Source organism: Photinus pyralis, unplaced genomic scaffold, assembly GCF_008802855.1.
Source record: "Photinus pyralis isolate 1611_PpyrPB1 unplaced genomic scaffold, Ppyr1.3 Ppyr1.4_LG6, whole genome shotgun sequence".
NCBI classification, from domain to species: domain Eukaryota; kingdom Metazoa; phylum Arthropoda; class Insecta; order Coleoptera; family Lampyridae; genus Photinus; species Photinus pyralis.
The window spans coordinates 40,230,921-40,250,444 of NW_022170663.1; the positions used below are offsets into that span (position 1 = coordinate 40,230,921).

The 19,524-nt window shown below is 36.4% G+C and overlaps 1 protein-coding gene across 1 annotated transcript in view; it reads left to right on the forward strand.

The window, feature by feature from the left end:
- The first annotated feature begins 13,049 nt into the window (after positions 1-13,049).
- Positions 13,050-19,524, forward strand: part of LOC116174637 — a 91,240-nt gene continuing 84,765 nt past the window's right edge. Inside the window, exon 1 of the mRNA XM_031492577.1 lies at positions 13,050-13,527. Within this exon, the coding sequence (XP_031348437.1) occupies positions 13,050-13,527 (478 nt within the window). The remainder of the gene's footprint in view (positions 13,528-19,524) is intronic.

Below are 19,524 nucleotides of genomic sequence, written 5' to 3' on the forward strand. Positions count from 1 at the left end.
TGTTTCTGCTAGCTTATCCAGTTTGTAGGTAACTATAAGTTGCTTTCTGAAATGTCCAGTAATCTTTCAGGAGTGTAATTGCGCCTATAAGATCGCATTTTAAATTTTTTAAACCTAAAAGTTGCGAATATGACAAGTTTTTGGAATTAGAATTTGTTGGTTTTATATAATCGATACTTGAACCTATATAGAGTTATTATTCGGATATGATGGCAAACGGACCAACATTAATTTTCAATTGAACAATAACTTCGTGGGGGGATTTTTCAATGCTGTGTTAATTGTTTCGTCTCAAAGACTCAATTCATCCCATTTCGACACGATTCAATGCTCCGTCAGCTTTTACACCTATTCGATTCTCTTTCTGTACGGTGATTACAAGATTACCTTCGCCTGAATTGGGGTGTAATGCTGTGTGATGTCGCCGTGGTAAAATTCATACGTCGCATTAAATCCAAATTGGATTTCAATGCACCCAATTAAGTAGATATTCGTTGTAGATAATTATTTATTGATCGCTGTCTCTTATAGAAGCAGAAAATCCATTTCGACTGCCCTGTCGATGGTAAGTCGGTTTAATTGAGTGCAATTCAATTAAGGAACCGTCACCGCTGTTACCGATATCTGGTGGTGAAACGACACATGAAAGCAATTTACTGATTCAAGCAATTAGTGAGCAACTCGATATGTTTCGTCGCATGTAATATTATATCCATTTGTATTAGCTCTTCTTTTATTAGATGGTGTATTTCCTAATCTCACCCCCTTCGTCCTTATGATATAAACACAAGTAGCTTAGTCGAGATATACAAATCATTCATCGACCTCTTCAGGAATATAAAAATTATATCTAGCAAAAATGATTTTTATATAAAGTCCCCAAAACAGCCGATGTCATAAAATAAAATATATAATAAAATAGAATTTTTATACAATGCAAAAATTAAAAAAAAATTCTCCAATTGTCAGTTGAATTTCTCCTTTCGAAATGACATCGCAAATCAGAAAATTGGATAGCGGAACCCCCTAGGGAATACAATCGGACCTCTTTTAACGTGTTCACGGCAAAGAGAATCTCGAATTAATTGCGTTTAAGCTTTTTACCGGTCGCCGTTTGTTAGAACGAACTTCATATAAACAAATTAAATGCACAACTTTGATTAATACATTGTTTTTTTCGCGAACACTTTCATCCAATAATATACCGCATAAACCATCTACGTATTATTAATTTACTTCTGATGGTAACTCGTAAGCATCCACGTTCGGTCGCAAGATTCTCCCACACACTGCGGTTGTAAGACTTGCGGTTCGAACTTTTAGTTAACAATGGAATCTTACGCGATCCCCAAAATGGCGTACATAGATCACAATATTCGCTTTGGAAGCTTGGCGAAGAATTTCGTTTTACACGATTTATAAATCTCCACGCTCACAATAGTACGGATAAGAAATCAATATGCGATTGAAAAATGTAGCGTTTCATCGCCATAGATTATTTTCGAAGATTTCTGTAATAATGCCGCTCTCCCACCAGATTTTTACTTAAATACCTTGTCGAATCTCATATACGAAACGACCCCCTTTTTGTGACCGCAAATTTTGTGACAAGCGTGCTCTTTTAACCAATACAAATCCTTCATTTTCAGCACGTGTTCGGATTATCGCAAATGGAAAGCAACTTTTGAGGTCTGTGAGATCGTGGCAACACTGTGACGTTATCTTTGCACACTTCTTTCTTATTTTACGCGCTTTATTTCTCAAATATTAGTTCTGTCTGTTCTGTTTCAAGGGGTACACGTATAAAATTTCCTAAACCGGCAAATTTGTAAATGTAACGAAAAATCTTTAAAGCTTAAAACAACCACCTGTTGCAACGGTGTTCACGGTCTTATAATTCTCCAAAAAGTTCAAACTTTCGTCAGATTCTTCATAATCCGACTAGTTTTTAGAGTCGTTACTTTCCGGAAGACCAGATTCATTTGTCATCATGGTTTAGTTACTTTGAATGAATTTGCATTGCATTCACAGTTTTTTGAGAATCTTCAAAACCATTAAATTCTCTTTAACTGCTCGCTTTTAGTAGCATATGAATCATGACTGGCTTTAGTCAGCCGAGTCTACATAGAATTCCGTATCTTCGGATTTCCTGAAATCTCGCGTATCAGTCACCGATTTTCAGATCTTGGAAGTGTGTGTAATCTTCATGGTTCTAGAAACCATCAGCTTTAAAGGTTCTTCCTCGACCAAAATAACAAAATTTACCTTTAAATTTCGGGTCACACCCTTTTGAGCTCAGAAAGACGCGTCCTGCAAATCTGTAACAGATAAATACACAACAAACAGATAAAAGGGTTAGTGAACCATGCTCCGCATAATATTGTGAAATAGCAACGCTAACGTCTGACACGGGGGATATCATATACGAAAACTGTAATTAGTAAAAAGCGTAAGAAAAATTAAACTCGCAGGCCGTAGGTAACATAGTGGTTTTGATGAGAACAATATCATCTTATAACTATTTAAGATATGTGGTTTTACATGCCGGAAACATGAATAGTTTTATTACTAGAGCATCTTTCATTTTTGTTTCAAAATCAGGTGGTCCAGATTATAATAGGGAAATGAACAAGGGCAGTTTTCGGGACCATTTTCTACCAAATTTAGAAGAACCATCGTTGATTATTATGAACAATGCTAGATATCACAGTAGTTTACTGGAAAACTTGCCAAATTGAGAACAACTACATGCATGCCTACAACACAAAAATGTTGAGTTTCCAAATGATCCTTAAAAGCGGAGATTGTTGCAAGGTTTGTTTCCTTACCATGCAGCATGATTTATTTGTAGTACTAACTTAGTTTCGAGACTAAAAATTTGTTAGTTCATAAACAAACTTTTAACACCGTATGCCCTTGATGAGATGGCGTTAGAAAATGGACATGCGGTACTACGGTTGTCGCCCTACCATTGCGTTTTCAATCCCATCGAAAATATATCAGGAATTTGCAAATAACATCCAACAACTAGCTACCTTCCTCTTGGGGACAGTGATAGGACACGCTCTAGATAACAATTTACTTGTTGGTAATTTCAAATTAGGATTATTTAAAGGGGGTCTTTAAAACGTGCAACGAGGAAGTTGTAGCAGGGTTTTAAAAATAAGCAAAATTTAAATCTAAAAGCACGCTACATTTAAAAGATAGTACGTAATAGAGAACTGAAAACTCGCCCACACAAGAACGCAAAAGGAAAATACCGCGAAGAGTAATTATTAACTTAACTTTTTTTCAAAGTTTACTATGTTTAACATTAAACTTAAACTAAACCTCTCCATTATGTGCAGCATTATACATTGTCTGTTGATTTTACGGGTTTTAGTAACTTCGTAGAAAATATCAAGTTAATATTTACTCTTCGAGACCTTAACTTATAATCTTCCAATTCTTCCAAGAGATTACTGTTTGCACAGGTAGGTAGGATACATTATATAAAGTAAAATTATGATAGAAACGTAGACTGCTAAAGCAAGGGCATCGTAGGGTTTCGCGTGTAAGTATATAGACACTACTGACATTTTAGTAATGGAAGAAAATTAAATTATTTACGCCCTTGGTTATTTGAAATTGTGTTTCCTTTGAAGTTTCAACTTTACTACTTACTTACTTGGCTGTAAAAGTAATTAAGTTCGAATGGAATTGTTGCCATTTTTTACAATTGGTAGACGTGAGACCATCAAATCCTTATGTTTATTATTCTGTTACGTGAGTCAATAGACAAAAAAACCAATAGAACTCCCTCTTTCCGTACAAGAACAAAAAACTACAATAAAACGAAAATTTTTTATAAAATGGTGCCATTATAACTATCTTAGAATCCAACATAATTAAAGTTAGAATCACTAAGTGGTGTCGCCCAGTCAGGACCATAAAATTGTTACGATTACGCACGCATGACTCTTTATTGTGGTGAGTCTTAAGGGTAGCGCATTAGTTAGTTATAAATAAAAGATGCTGATCTGCTCTTTGTTATATGATGACGTCGGTCGTGGGAATTTCGTTGGTTCCGTTTCTTCTTAATATAAATAGCTAAACACAAATAAAAAAGGGTGTGAAAACGTACATTTCGTCCCCGCGATTTTAGTGGCTACGAGAGAGAAATGAGCTTAAAAAGTAAATAAGCGGCCCAGTGGCTATAGTTTGCGTGTAAAGTTCGAGTAACTTGCAGTTTTCCGATGCTCAAGTTATAAATAATACGTGACGTTGAAATTGATCGGTTAACAAAATTGCGTGTTAGGTTATGAAGCAGCAGCAGCGCAGACTTGACGTAGTGCATAGTAGAGGGTAAGTCAAGTTTCGCACCGGACTTTTTTCCACGAGCCCAACGAATCAGAGTCTATCCATCTGAGCGTTTGCCGTCGGTTTCTGGAACATCCAATTGGTTCACGGAGAGATTGCACCATCCATGATGTATTTCACAAATATCACTCCAAAGTCGAAATGCACAGCTTGGAAGGATTCGTTGTCCAAAAGCGCTCCGAGTTGTGGCGAAGGTAGAGCGGAGAGCCATGAGTTAGCCCCCGGTTGAGTGTAAAATAAAAGTCTTGCTTTGTTGGATGGCTCTGAAGTATTTTCTAGTGGGCTGTAGTAGTAGACTGGAACGCTCCTTTCTCCAGGGGTGGCAGTTCAAGAGACGTACACTCATTCCAAAGTCTAATTCCATCAACTTATTCCAGACTTACAGGATTAATGCCATCGGACAGGAGGGAAGAGAGTAGTGGCGAAACACTGTGTACTGAGGCCAAGTATCATGGGATGGCTAGATCAATTGAATTATTGATTCCCAAGCCACATAACCTCACTGGAAGAGAAGCGTGTGCCCAAAGGATCTTCACTCAGTTTACAGTTGAGTATAGTTTCAAGGGAAACTTTTAATGCCCCATCGTGCTCAACCAGTTGTTCCCGATGTTTCCTAGTAGGAGCACCTCCTAAAAAGGAATTCAGCCGCCTTGGGATGGCGATTGGGCTCTGAGTAGGATTATATTTTATAGTTTCAGATTCAGTAGTAAGTGGGGCCCTCAAAAACTGTATTTTAGGGGTAAACATCCGAAACTTCTCCAGAATGTCATGCTTCTCATTACTACTTAACCCTAGTACCCCTAGTCGTATTTTGTAGGATTTATAATTAGTTCAGCCTTGTTAGCCATGTACTGAATATTCTTCAAATCATCAAGGAGAGTCTCCAGCTACCGTTCCATCATCCAAGAACCACATGTTGAATTCTGCCGCCATGGCTAGGACAATTGGATGAATTACCATTGCAAATAGGACTGGACTTGTCGGGTCGCCTTGCCTAACCCCTCGTTTTAAGTGAAGGGCCGTTTCGTCTCTGTAGGCTTGTGAGAAGAAACTGTAACACTGAGGAAATTTTTCTGTTACCATTGTCAGTAAAGTATCTCTCCTGATTTCATTAAATGTGTGATTACTATAGACACGATATAATAACAGAAGGTTGAAGTGTATTTTGCACCGACGAATCAATATTCGACTCATCAAAATCGCGAATACGAACTTTGACCTGGCAAAAGGTCGTGATCGCTGCATGCATAAACGGTAATCTATTTGACCTGGGACGAGTTGGGTATTCAATATACGAGCCTATTTCAATTGTCAACTCTGTTGGAGCTTTTCCATGTCTCATAAAGAAGCTGCAATTACCAAGAAGCGCTGACCTTACCTAGGGTAATTATTCACCATTCAGGAATCTTTGGGTCCCTATGAGGTTTTTAAATGATATGGACTAAGAGCTATTGTAAACTTATTTCTGTATTTGTTGCCAGTCGAAAAAACCGCAAATCATTACAAGGATGTGTAAGGAATTTTATGCCCGCTGTCCGTCCGTCCGCCCGGACCCACTTCTACCGTTTTGAACTACTCCTAGGGGAAGTCTGCACAAGAGCACCTTCTTCAACAACTCAAGAGAATGGTTGTTCTCGCACGAGATATCCATTGTAACGAGGATATACCTCTACAAAATGAACATTTTGTCGGGAGGGATTTTACTCGCTGGTTGAAGTGACTAAATGGTTTCCTGACCCGCGCGTACGCGTTCGGCGGGTAGTTTCTCTGAAAAATAGCAGTAGAAGGGTACAATTACAATTGGTATAGAATGGAATTTAACCATTCCGAAGAGATTATGGTTTTCGTGTCACTAACCCCAACTAAAAAGCTCTATTCGGTAAAATAAAGAACCACTTAACAAACTGAGAATGAGGAGCAACATAAGAACTTAAGTTTTTATTACAAAGATCATGTTTCGACACTACTACATTACATAGTAGTATAGAAACATCTACTAGGGTGAGATAAATGATTCATTACTGATGAGGAGACGAGTGCTGTAGGGGCCGAGTGCTTTAGAGACTAATTACGCGAAAACGTTGTCGAGACGTATTAATTCTACCCGAAACCAAATTTATCCGAAATCAGTACCGGAGTCAGATCTCTTTTGCCGAAAACTGCTTTCCTGTTCCTTTAAAACCCAATAATTGATAGCAACACAGACTTTACACTTCAATATTTTCATTTCCAAATAACAAATAATGTGAACGGGGAAGATATTTATGACTCGATCGCCCTTCAAACGGGAAGAGAATTATTTGTACACACGATCCCGATCGATTTCAATCAAATATTGTTCATTCCAAAGAAGAAAATGCGAAACGCCTGTTCCACATGCAAGCCAGATGTAGGTACTAAATCTCGTATGAACTACCACCCTAACGATCCTCAGCGTAGGTATAAATAAAATTAACCTTCAGACCTAATTACGGTTTATGGTGGATTGGGGGTAATTTAATCCGACAATTAAAGTTTGTCACTCCCAACGCGCCAGCAGGATATAGGGAAATGTACGTTTCCGCAAACCCTTTCGAGATGAGGGACGTAGATTTCTTTTCCGTTTAAATGTATATTTTCGAGCAAAATTTTTACTTCGACGTCTGCTGTTGAGTACGGTGGTAAGTTGAAGTGACAACTTAATACTTGGGGTATAGTATAACCCAAACATTCTCATTAATTTACAAGAGATTATTGGAAATACCACAAAAAATGAGAAATATCTCGTTCATTTTTGCTTTTAGATTTATGTATGGGTTAGTCGTTTTACTATTTGCTTTGTGTTGCTCCTTCGCCGTAAATGATGTCAAGCCTATAAGACGCATTGTCACAAGAGGTTTTAGGTTGGAAATCTGGGAAAAATCGGTTAGAAATCAGATATTGATTTGTTGTGTAAACAGAATTAGTTTACTAATTACTTAGCTCCACAGTGGACGGGTTTTTTTTTATTATTTGTCACTTATAATTGCACAAGAGGTTTGTATTTTACCGAGTAAATTTGGGTTGTTTAGGTAATGAAAATCTGTTGCCTAGCAATTAGACGAGAAAAACTGTCAACTAATAAAAATGCGACACCGCAGGTGGAGCATTTTTAGGTTGACAGTTTTTCGAGTTCAATTGCTAAAAGGCAACAGATTTGAATTGCAACAACACAAATTTACTCGGTTTAAATACAAACCTCGAGTGTAATTCGGCAGGACAATTTAACGAACAAGAAATTCACATAACTAATCAATTACTGACAGACGTCAAACTAGTCATATGGGAAAGGATAATGCGATAATTGGTTCGAAAATGAATAAGTGAAAAAACCACTAGTGCATTTGTCGCTGGAAAAGTTGCAGGTAACTTTTGCCGCTGTCAAAGTGACAATTTCACTGCGGCTTATGCGATTTTTTATACATGAGTTGAATTGTCATGTATAAAATATACTTTTGTTATGCTTTTACTCAAACCCGCCATATATTGGGTTTTACTATCCCTCACAGTCTGTTTAACATGCTCAACTAAGGCATGCTTGTATAAATGCCGAAAGAGGAACTTGAAAATCAAGCAATGCTCCTTGAGGCTTGCGCGGAAAAATCCATGGACAGGTGATGCCAGTCACAATTTACGAGACAATTTAAGTATGCCAGCGAATCTCAAACAATTAACTCAGTGACCTGGAATCAAAAACTATTAATACCTACATGAGAAAATGAACTTTACACAAAAAATGTTTGACAGGTAATTTTTTGCAGTGAATTGATCTGTAGCTATTAGAATGTGAGGCTTTTTCTCTAAGTGTGCTATATTATGCTTTCCATACTTTGGGGAGTAGATTTGATCCTGCCAGACGGGAGGCAAGTGATTGTCAATTCTTTTTAGATACCTACTTGGAGTAAATGCGAATAGCCTAGAATGTGAAACCATTTTGCTAAGTGTGCTATATGAATTTTTTGTATTTTGGGGGTAGATTTCGCCTTGCCACATAGGCGGTGAGTGAATTGTTAACTGTTTTAAAATGCTAGAGCCAAATTCAAATGGCTTTGTTAATGTAAATGCAATTTTTAAGTATTTCATCTTGTTCTTGTCCCTAAGGGGAGGATCTAAAATGAATTTCAGCTTATCTTATGGAAAATTGCTGCTATGCAAAAGCAAGTATTGGTGATCTTATATGCAAATTGGTCCATTGTAGTGACTTTCTTATACAGTTTTGAGAACTGCCATTTATTTATCAACACAATTTGTATTATTTTGATTTGATTTCTTTCAGGACAGATGTGTCACAAGGATCTTTTTTCTAGATACGTTATGGTTTATATATAATTTTAGGAGGGACTTAGGAGGGAATTAGGAACTTTTTTTCCCTATTTCCGTTTCCAGTGTGACGAAAATATAAATTATAACGGTTAGTAGAGTTCGCGCTGCGTTCCCTCAAACCCGCCGCCGCCGCCGAGTCGGAACTTGAACCTTAAAAGAAATCAAAGGTAACTCTCGTCGTTGATGTCATATTGTCATAATTATGTTTACGGGCCTCTTAAATAACGGGGCTAATCGTAGATGAAACAACAATTGTCGATGGAAGAGTGTCGTACAACAAATATCAGCCGAAACTTAAAAAAAGGGAACATTTCAATTATGCGAAATACAAATGGTGTCACTTACGATAATAACGGAAAAAACCCAAATTATAGCCTCCCTAGGGGGATATATCGGGTGAATATTCCAAAACCGAGCATATGCAATTAACATAGAAAAAAGGTTTTTTGCAGATTGTTGCTCCCCATGTTAACTTAGAGGGTTTATAATAACATCAACCGAAAGAATATTTTTTTTCCATAATATACGAATTAGTTAATTTCCAGTTGTATTTCACATTATCTTATCAAAAATTCGGCAATAAATCCAATTAGCAAAATCATGTTAAGCCATGTCTCAATTGCTAATTTTTTAAAGAATTGAAAAACCTTTCGACACAGTCCGAATGGGGCGCCACTTAAACTACAGGAAAAAACAAATCTCGCGTACTATGCCAATTATTCCCGCTGTAGACGTTTTTTTTTATTGTAAATACTTTTTCTTCGGTGAAATACATTTTACAAAAAAAATTAATGACGTTTGAATCTGTTTTTTGTCTTATTATAGTCATGCCTTAACATGATTTTGCTACTTGGACTTATTAATTTTTGATATAATGAGAAAAACACCTGAAAATGAACTAATTCGTATATAATGAGATGAAAAAAATCGTCTTTTAATTGGTGTCATTATAATAAATCCTCTAAGTTAACATTGGGAGCAACGATCTGCAGACTCCTGTTTCCCATGTTAATTCCCAATGTACGGTTTTGGAATATTCACCCGGTATAGATGAATCCATCCTAATTACTGCGGAATCTCCAATTTAAGGAATCCGATTGCGAGATATTACTAAAAGGATGATGGCAATTAAAATTCCATGCATTTTTATTTATGCCTCAGTTGTTGGTTTAAAATGAAGTAACCTGATACGGTTCTCGACAGAAAGAGAGTAAAAATCGACACGTACTGCGCGGCAAAATGGCGCGGTTACAATTTCAACAATAGGTGGAGCCATCTATTCAAAAGTTACGAGGATCTTTCAACAAGTAAATATTGGATGCTTCGTAATGGAGACAATAAACCGTTACAAACTGTTCGTATTGTACTGCCCTTTCCGGGGTTATCCTCCGGGATATTCGCCCCCAAAAAATTCGCCTCCGGAAGGATCGCGCCCAGAATGTTTGCCATTGGAAGGATCGCGGCCAAAATTTTCGCCCCCAGGATAAGCGCCCCTGGAATTTCGCCCCCGGAAAATTCGTCCACCGAAAACTCGTCCCTGAAATTTCACACTCACAACATTTGCTCCGAAACATACATCCCTCTATTTAGGGGAATGGAATGGATATGATAGTGTAATTTGTAATAGGTGGTTGCTTTTATGCTTAGGATGATGTGGTTTTGAATTTACAAATTTGCTGGTGTGGGAAATTGTATACGGGTACCGCTTCATAGTGAAAAAGAACAAAACTAAAATTCAATGGAATGAAGCGCTTTCAGATAAGAAGCGAGTGTGCAAGCAGGTAAGACTAAAAACACCACAGTGCTGCCGGTACTGAAGAGCATTCTTACGGAGAATGAGGGACAAATTTCCCTTACATGTATCAAAAAGGTAATCGAAGCTTGGTTTTTGTTGGGTCCGGTTTTTTGATTCGACGACTATATTAAGAAAAATTTGGTGGGAGAGAGAGAGAGAGATTCGCTGAATTTTCAAACCAAACCTGTGTAAGCCAAGCGAGGCATTTTAAATCCTGAAACATTTATTTTCAAGACGAATTCGTATAATCGAAGTGTACGGAAGATTTACACAGCAGCGTAATTGTACGGGGGATATCTATTGCGAAAGATGAAATATAAATTGCCGCATTCTAAAAGAAAACTGTGCTCCCATTTTGACGAAATTATTATCGTATGTGCTTATACTAATATAAAGTGGCGTATTTTTGCAAAAGGGCAACTTCGCTGTGTAGAGGAATCTGCAGGTTGGTCGATTTATTTTCAACCGTGGCCTTCAACGAGTACTCAAATTTACAAAGCGATATAAAAAGAAGAATGCAAATAAAAGTGGAGTTATGGAATACTGGAAATAAAGAATCGACTTTGCCCAAGGTAAGAGTAATTAAAAGTGTGTGTTTATTACTGAATTAGCCGTGGATTAAGTTATATCATCACAAAATTGTTACATAGAGTTGGCTCTGTGTTTCCTCAAACCCGCCGCATAAACGGCCAACTAGCTCAAGGTTAAACACAAAATAAGAACCCGAAAATCTTCCACAGGGGTAGTAACTCTCCTCGTATGAAATTGAGAAGATACATGAGTATTATAAAGAGTACAAATCAATTCAAGTACCAAAATAAATCGTGGTTTATTCACACCAACTGTCAAATAAAAAATAAGCTCCACAAATATTCAAAATTGTAAGTTACGTTACACGCAAAACTTAGTAGTTAACTTTATAATTGAATTCCAGATAGTGATATTTCGAGCAACAATTCGCACGTATAGGGCAAGTACAAAGTAAAACATAAAAATGCAACTCTTACCTTAATTTAAATGAGATGTCAATGCCAAGAAGTGAGTTCAGTTCTCGGATCCATAAACCTGCAAATAATTAAAAAAATCGTCGACAGAATGGTAGGTACTTAAACCACCTCCGAAATTAAGCTGGTCCGTTAAACTGATAATTACAATTCAACTAAGATTTGACTCCTACAATTAAAATCCTAAAAAACCCTCTTCGTTGATGCAACAATGCAACAATCATCAATGGAAATTACAATATGTCAAATATCAGCCGAAACCTAAAGAAAAATGCACTTCAAGTAGATACATAAAATGCAAATGACGTACTTACGAAGAAGCAAAAAAAAATCAGATTATATCCTCTCTAATAGAGTTAAAGGTGAATTCGGGCGACTAACTACTGCGGAATTCCCTAATTAAGAATTCAATCGCCAAAGATTAATAAAATAGGGATGGCGGCAATTAAAATTCCATGCGTTTTTACTAACGCCTCAGCTGTTTTTTCAAACGAAATGCACTCTGTTACATCTTACAAACGAAAAGGTACGAGGATCCTTCAACAAAATATAGCGCGAACACTAATAATGCTTGTAATGAAGAAAATAAATAGTTAACCAGTGCCGTAGAGAATCAAATTCCTTTTGTGCAAGAGTGGCTCTCAATCCCTGTAAATGTACAAATTACAACATCCAAAATACTATTCTCTATCTGAAAATGTACCCGTAAGATAGAGAAACATTGGTTTTTCTCGATCATTTTAGAATATTCCAGATCAAATTTTAGTATCGTCTTAGTTTGCAATCAATCGAGGGTTTGCTAATAATATTTGATATTCAGAGCTAAATTATTAATTCCTGTTACTAAGAAGTAATATGGATTAGTGCCGTAGATTCTTATAATTATTTGTGTTTTTGTGTTATGTATTTTTTCCTACAGAAAAATTCATTACAATTTAATCACAACACAAAATTCAATGGCAAATAGAAATTTGTAGCTCGTTTCTCCAGAATACGCACGCCCACCTTCTTTCTGCGCCCACTGGTGCCATTTAGCTCATCATCCACCTACCCCTCTAACGATTAGCTGGTATAAAAAATTATTCTGCGATTTCGAAACGTTCGCGTAAAGAATTTCAAGAAGCACCTACACGAAATTTTAATTAAATTAAATTTGGGTGTCTAAACTTGTGCAGGTTCCACCTTCATGTTTAATTATGTAGGAATAAATTCGTGGATAGGATTAGGGTACTTAAAAGCTAATCGGACGTCTAAAGCTTTATTGCCTATTTATACAAAGTGGCGCGTTAATCTGACGCGGGAGCATTTTTTCCAATTATGGAAGACAATGAAATTTGATTGCATTGATTCAGTATTAATTAGTCGAGAAGAGTCAAGGGATGGTTAGGCGTGGGGCGACGAATTGAAATCACGGATGATGGAATAACTTAACTGCAAGGAGGTGGATGTCGTTTCCCAAAATAGCAGGGAAACATCAAAAGTTCGCCACAGAGGGAGCTTTTGTGGAGCGTCGAGACGCCGTAGTTTGGGTTTCGGTGCCAGTTTGCAATATGACCGACGACTATCCGTACGCGTCGCGAGTTAAGGGGCGCTCGGCGTCGATATGTGCAACCGGTTCTTCGAGCATGGAGGCGATTCATGCCGCGATTCCGCCAAGCGGAACACCGGATACCGGTACACCTGTGGGACGTCGACGTCGTCCCGCGACGCGCTCGCAAAGCGCCCGTATATCCGGTGGGAAGTCGGTTAGGCGTCGTGTTGCGGTTGCTTCGTTTGGGAATAACGCAGAAATTAAAAGCCATTGTAATAGTGAGCCAAAATTAGCCGATCAACCCGGAGTTACCCCGGACATGTCACCTAATATTAGGCGTAAGGGGTCAGCGCGCCGTGGTGCTTCCGTTTACCATCGAAAATCAACAGCGTTCTTGGATGTGCCCGATACACGTGGTGTCGGTTGTGTCAGTCCAGGACAGGAAGAAGAAGATGAAGACTCGTACCGCTTGCGCTCCTTCAGTTTTACATCAAAAGGTAATTACGATAATCGATACCTTCAATTTTGAAGTGCTTAAAGAGACAATTTTTCACTGCCACCGTGCACAGCTTATACGTGACCTATTGTCTTCCCATTTAAGTCAAAATCGCCCCGAAACAATTTTTCAATCCCTATACACTTTCATGAAATGTAGGGAAACTGCTATATTCTCGGAGTTGACAATACTTAATTATAGAGTTTTTACACGTATTTTTTGTACGAAAACAATTTCTGTAGTTTCCAGAAGTAGACTTGACACAATGCCAAACACGTTTTTTTTAACGGAATCGCTCGAAGTCGCTCATCTTCCTTTATTCGCTTCCTGCACCAGTAGACTTCTTGGAAACAAGCGGCAATGAAGCCATCCTTAAATTTAGAGAATGAATGTATCAGGGGCACTATCTATTCGCGGCAACCTTGCGTTAAAGTCTCTAGGCCCTGATTTCAAATATACAAATTCATAATGTTAACAGGAACATAAATCTGCATTTGAAAAGTTGGCGCAAAGTTGTTCCTAGTCCAACACAACAACATTAGGATCATATTCCTCATCTATTATGATACGTCATAGTATGTACATACAATGAAAGGAAGGTAAAAATAAAATTACCTAAACCCTCATTGTGCAGGTCTATTTATCTTTACTAACAAGGGCTCTGAGGTATGAACAAAATTTATTAACTATAAAACATGTGTTTTTGTGTTCAATGGCGGCGTGACAACATTTTTTAGTGTATTGAATATTTGACTATATTTACATACATCATAGTCGCGTTGTCTCGTTTATTACTTATTATCGATTTATTAGCACAAAAAACAGAAAACGGTAGTGGAGTTGTCTTGACATACTCGTAGTCTAGTGTCGGAAACTGAACTAGTTTGCCCTGAGGCAAATTTCTTGTTTCTCCAGATTTTTTGTCATCCATTTTTCTTATTCTGCCGGCTTTTCTTTCATTGTTTGAATCTTCAGAATTTTGCTATTTTTTGAATTCTTCAGATGATACCGATTCGTTCGAATCATACCATCTTCATTTGCAAATTGGATCTTTCAATTGCTGGTAATTCAGATTTTGAAATTTTTTCGATTCGTTAGAATCTTCCATTTACCGGTGTCAAGTTAGCCCCCCACTTTTGAAATTTTCAGAATATTTTTATTGCAGTAGTTTGTTAGTGTTTGTTAGTTTCCTTTCAAAAATTCAAATTCAAATATATAATAATATATAATAATAATAATAATAATAAAGACTTACGGTTCAATATGGTACATGTTTTTACCCTCACTCACATTTCTTTAGGTCATTTGGTGTGCATTAGTCTACCTATCCTTAAGTATTTATGTCAATCATCTAACAGAACTCCCAAAGTTCTTGCTATTTATTTATTACCTATCCCTCTTGTTCTGGGCCCTAAACAGGCTTGTGCCCAATTAGAGTGACCCGCATAATACTTTTTAGAGGTGCCCCGCAGAAGGACTTAAGTTATTTTATACCTACTACATTTTTTTAAATAGAACCCCCTGTATTTGAATGAACTTTTGAAATCTACGCGTAATTGTACGTTTTTTTATTATGGTTAATATCCGAAAAACTAGAAGTTTTAAAGATAATTCGATTTGTAAGAAAAATTGGGCATTTGCAAGATTCAGTATATTGTCAAAATTATTACTTGAATTTTTATTCCGAGTTTTATATCTTTTATCCTGGATTAAGTAAAAGTCAAATAAATACATCTCCTATGAAACAAAAATAGCTTACAGGGTGTTTTTTTGTAGATCCAAAGTTACAAAACTTCATATTAAAAATCTCACTTTTTTTAAACGGAACACCCTGTATATTTTTCTGTCATCTTTTAGCTCTTCCAAAAACCTTCAACTTTTGATAATAATGTCCTATACCTATCTCTGGTATTTTTCAAAATATCTTGATTTTCCTGGTTTTTATATTCTAATCTTAAATAAGTTATATGTAATTTAAATAATAACGAGGTGGCCATGCAAAAAAGGCCTCGTCCAAAGCTAAAATCATATTTATTAATTCATTTTTCGCAATAATTCATTTAAGTCTAACTGGAGAATAAATTTAATAGTAAAAACGTAAACAAATATCGTGGTTTACCTAGTTTTTATACCGGGTGATTTATTAGAAGTAAGGACAATTTGAATTTTCCGCAAATCAAATAAATTATGAAGTTGGTACTAACTGATGGTCTTTTATTTAATTGCAGTGGTGTATCATCATGCTTTCAGTAAGTCGTTTACTTATCTATAATCTACAAATACTGCTTCTGTTTTACCACAAATTATAAACTAACACTAGACACAGTCACGTTTCTTACATATATTTTAGTGCATCAACTCTAAAAATTGTTCAAATTGGAAAAAGTAATAAACCGCAAATGGCAAACAACAATTAACGGCGACACTGGTTTCTTAAATGAGAGTCATGACAGAAAAAAATTACTAACGAAATTCAAACCGCCAATCTAATAATGCAAAAAATACTAAAACCTTACGCGCGAAATTCAAGCGATCATCACTTCTAATGAATCACCAGGTATTTTAATCTGAAATAAAATTTACATAACAGCGAGGTGAATATGAAAAAAAAATATATAACATCACTGACTGGATGACATTAGGAGTTAAATTAAATTTGCTTTGTAGTCAAATGTTTTTACTTATTCTCCAGTTTTTGGACTTAAAATAAATTGTTTAAAAAATAAATTAATCGATATGATTTTCGTTTTGGACGAGATAGATAAAAATTGCCTTTTTTGAATGGTCACCTCGCTATCATGTAAATTAGATATAACGTATTTAAGATTACAATATAAAACATTGTAATGGTTCCAGCGCCAAATGGGGTAAACGGAATTAAGTGAAAATCCAAGATCTCCCCATAAATATAATGAAGTAAAATTTGCAGAAGTTGTTAACAGGACATGTTTCGGAACGAACCTCGTTCCATTTTCAAGTGTTAAATGAAAGAGGATATAACAATCAATACATCCTAGGGGGAATAAAATTAAAAAAAAAGAACAATTTACATATCTGAAGGACAAAATTAGCGAAAATTGCATAGCGGGGTTTTTAACTGGGCGACCGCATTAAACGTCCGATGACTTAGATATAAGTAACAAAAAGCAACGCCGACATTTTAACAAAAAAAATTGTATTCCCCTAGGATGTATTGATTGTTATATCCTCTCTCATTTAACACTTGAAAATGGAACGAGGTTCGTTCCGAAACCTGCCGTGTTAACAAATTCTGCAAATTTTACTTCAATATATTTTATGGGGAGATCTTGGATTTTCACTTAATTAGAATATAAAAACCACGAAAACCAAGATATTTTGAAAAATACCAGATATAGGTATAGGACATTATTATTAAAAGTTGAAGGTTTTTGGAAGAGCAAAAAGATGACAGAAAAATATACATGGTTTTTCATTTAAAAAGTGAGATTTTTAATGTGAAGAGTTGCAACTTTGGACCTACCAAAAAAACACCTTGTAAGCTATTTTTTTTAATGTTTCATAGTAGATCCCATCGTCGAAAACTGTACAAAGGACACTTCGTCGACAAATTTAATTGCAAAGTCGATCTTTAATGGGATAGTAAAGAAGTATTAACTATCAAATTAGGGTACTAATGTTCCGATAAATTTAAAAATTCGTAAACCTATCTACAACGGAATTTTGTGTTTCTAGATTTTTTAAATTTCAAATAAAAAGGTTGGATTTGGTTTGAAAGTTAAAACGTTAACGTTACATCGACATGGATACCAAATTTTAAAATTTTTGAATAATTAAATAACGCTCAAACAACAAACGTGAAACTGTAACTAACAAACACCAGGAAACGACCAACAAATGATTGCAATATAAAATTCAAAAAGTGGGGGCTGACTATAGGTACGTCCAAATTTTGAAATTTGAATAACAACCAATAAACGTGAAAATGTAACTAACAAACACCAACACACAACCAACAAACGATCGCAATGAAAATGTTCTGAAAATTCCAAAAGTGGGGGGTTAACTTGACACCGGTCTTCCATTTCTGGGAATTTTCCCGATTTATTAGCTTCGTCGAAATATTCAGATTCATCCTTGAGATAGTTTAGTTTCTTTAGACTATTTAAACACTTTCTTGGGCGCTTCGGAATCATCAGATTGTTTGAACTTTGTGATCATATGGGTTCTTTCTATCCTTTTCAAGTTTCAGATTTTTCAATTGAAAACGTGGCTCACCATTGAGTGTAGGTTAAATGGGGGCAAACTTTTTTTTAAAACTAAAAAACGCTTTGGAAATTATTGATGAATCTTTGAAAATAACTGAGATATCAGAGAAAAACTGTCAAATTTTGTTTTCATTTTCCGTAGCGATCGGAACTGGACTGTTCCCGTTAGCAACTTTCGTTGGAAATATGGTGACGTGGTTGCGACACGGCAAGCAAGGGGAGTGGTAGCAGGTTGTAGGGGAGCGCGTGGAAAAGCTACAACAGTAACGACCGGATCGCTTTACGTGCTTGTTTGCCTTTCGATAGTTTTGTGACTATTTCTTTTATCTTGGTATTAAACTTATATTTTGTGATTTCAATTAATTATTTTAAACTAAAGAGTGATAAGACTAAATCAAAAGTGGTTGATTCAAACGCGTGGCACGTATATAAGAGACGGCCGGTTAGTCGTAATTACAGTACGTAAGTCGCGATTCTTGAACTATAGTGACTTGTAGGGTACAAACCATGCCTAAACACAGAAAACACAACCGTATTTCGACCAGCGATACATGTAGTAACAGCAGTACGAGTCACGGTAGCTAATATTACTAATCTGAAGGATAAAATGTAATGACACTGGCAGAACTGAATTCTTGGAGTAACCAAAGGTAAGCGTCCACAAAATCGGGTGTTGGTAAGAATATTATCCTCGCGACACAAGTAGAGATATATGGAGCAATTTACATGAACGATAATCTCCAAGGGTAGATACTTGCGGTTACAACAGGAACAATATCGAAATCTCTAGGTTAAACTTCGAGTAGGTAGTAATGTTGGTAGAATGAAGTAGATTCCCATAATGAATGACATGTTTGGTTTCCCTGAAATGGCGGTAAATCTGCCGGTAATGTAGAAACTCATCTATCGCATAACGATGACGATGACGATCGTGCTAAAATGGCGGGTCCAGCTAAAACCATATGTAAAACACAAATATCTCTTATTGAAATGGATCACGTAATCCTTCTGAATAATAAGGGTCATCACGGTTTGAGTGACGTTGAGGAGTCGGACGATCCTGTCCACCATCCCATCGTAATCAAGAATTAAGTAAATCCACTTATAGGCACAAGGTTATTAAAGTTATAGTAGTGTCAATTGTGAAACTTAAAAGACCATTCCCAGAAACAATGAATTAAAGTCTCGTGTGAAGTAGGCAATCGAGATAATGCAAGCAGATAAATCGTCTCATGTTCTCCATTCATCATCATCATAACACATATGGTAACACAGACATCGTGACATAATTTCGCTTCGCACCATTACCTATTCTTGGAGCTGAACAATTTCTGGAGTACGGAACTTTTAAGACAGTGGGTGGATGCGGATAGAATTTAGTTAAATGCGCGTTTATATTACAAATACAAACCTCAATTTACAGTTCCTCCAACAGTCAGGTAATAAATTTGAATTAACGCGGATCGTAGCCACCGAGAATAAGCTGTTGGAATTGCGCCCTGCCGAACGAAGGGACTTCATATTGTCGTATTCGTCCAGTTAAACAAAATAAAGAAACTTGTTTCCATAAATTGGACAATCCAAACGAATATTTACGAGTAAAGAAACTATCCCGCTGAAAATCGGGTAGTGTTTTCAAAGTGGGGTCAGATCTAGAGAGAATAAAAATGGAAACATTAAGAGATTTGTGTGAGATAAGATAACAAATAAAGAAAAGAATAAAAATATTTCAGCCCTTGCAAATTTATTCA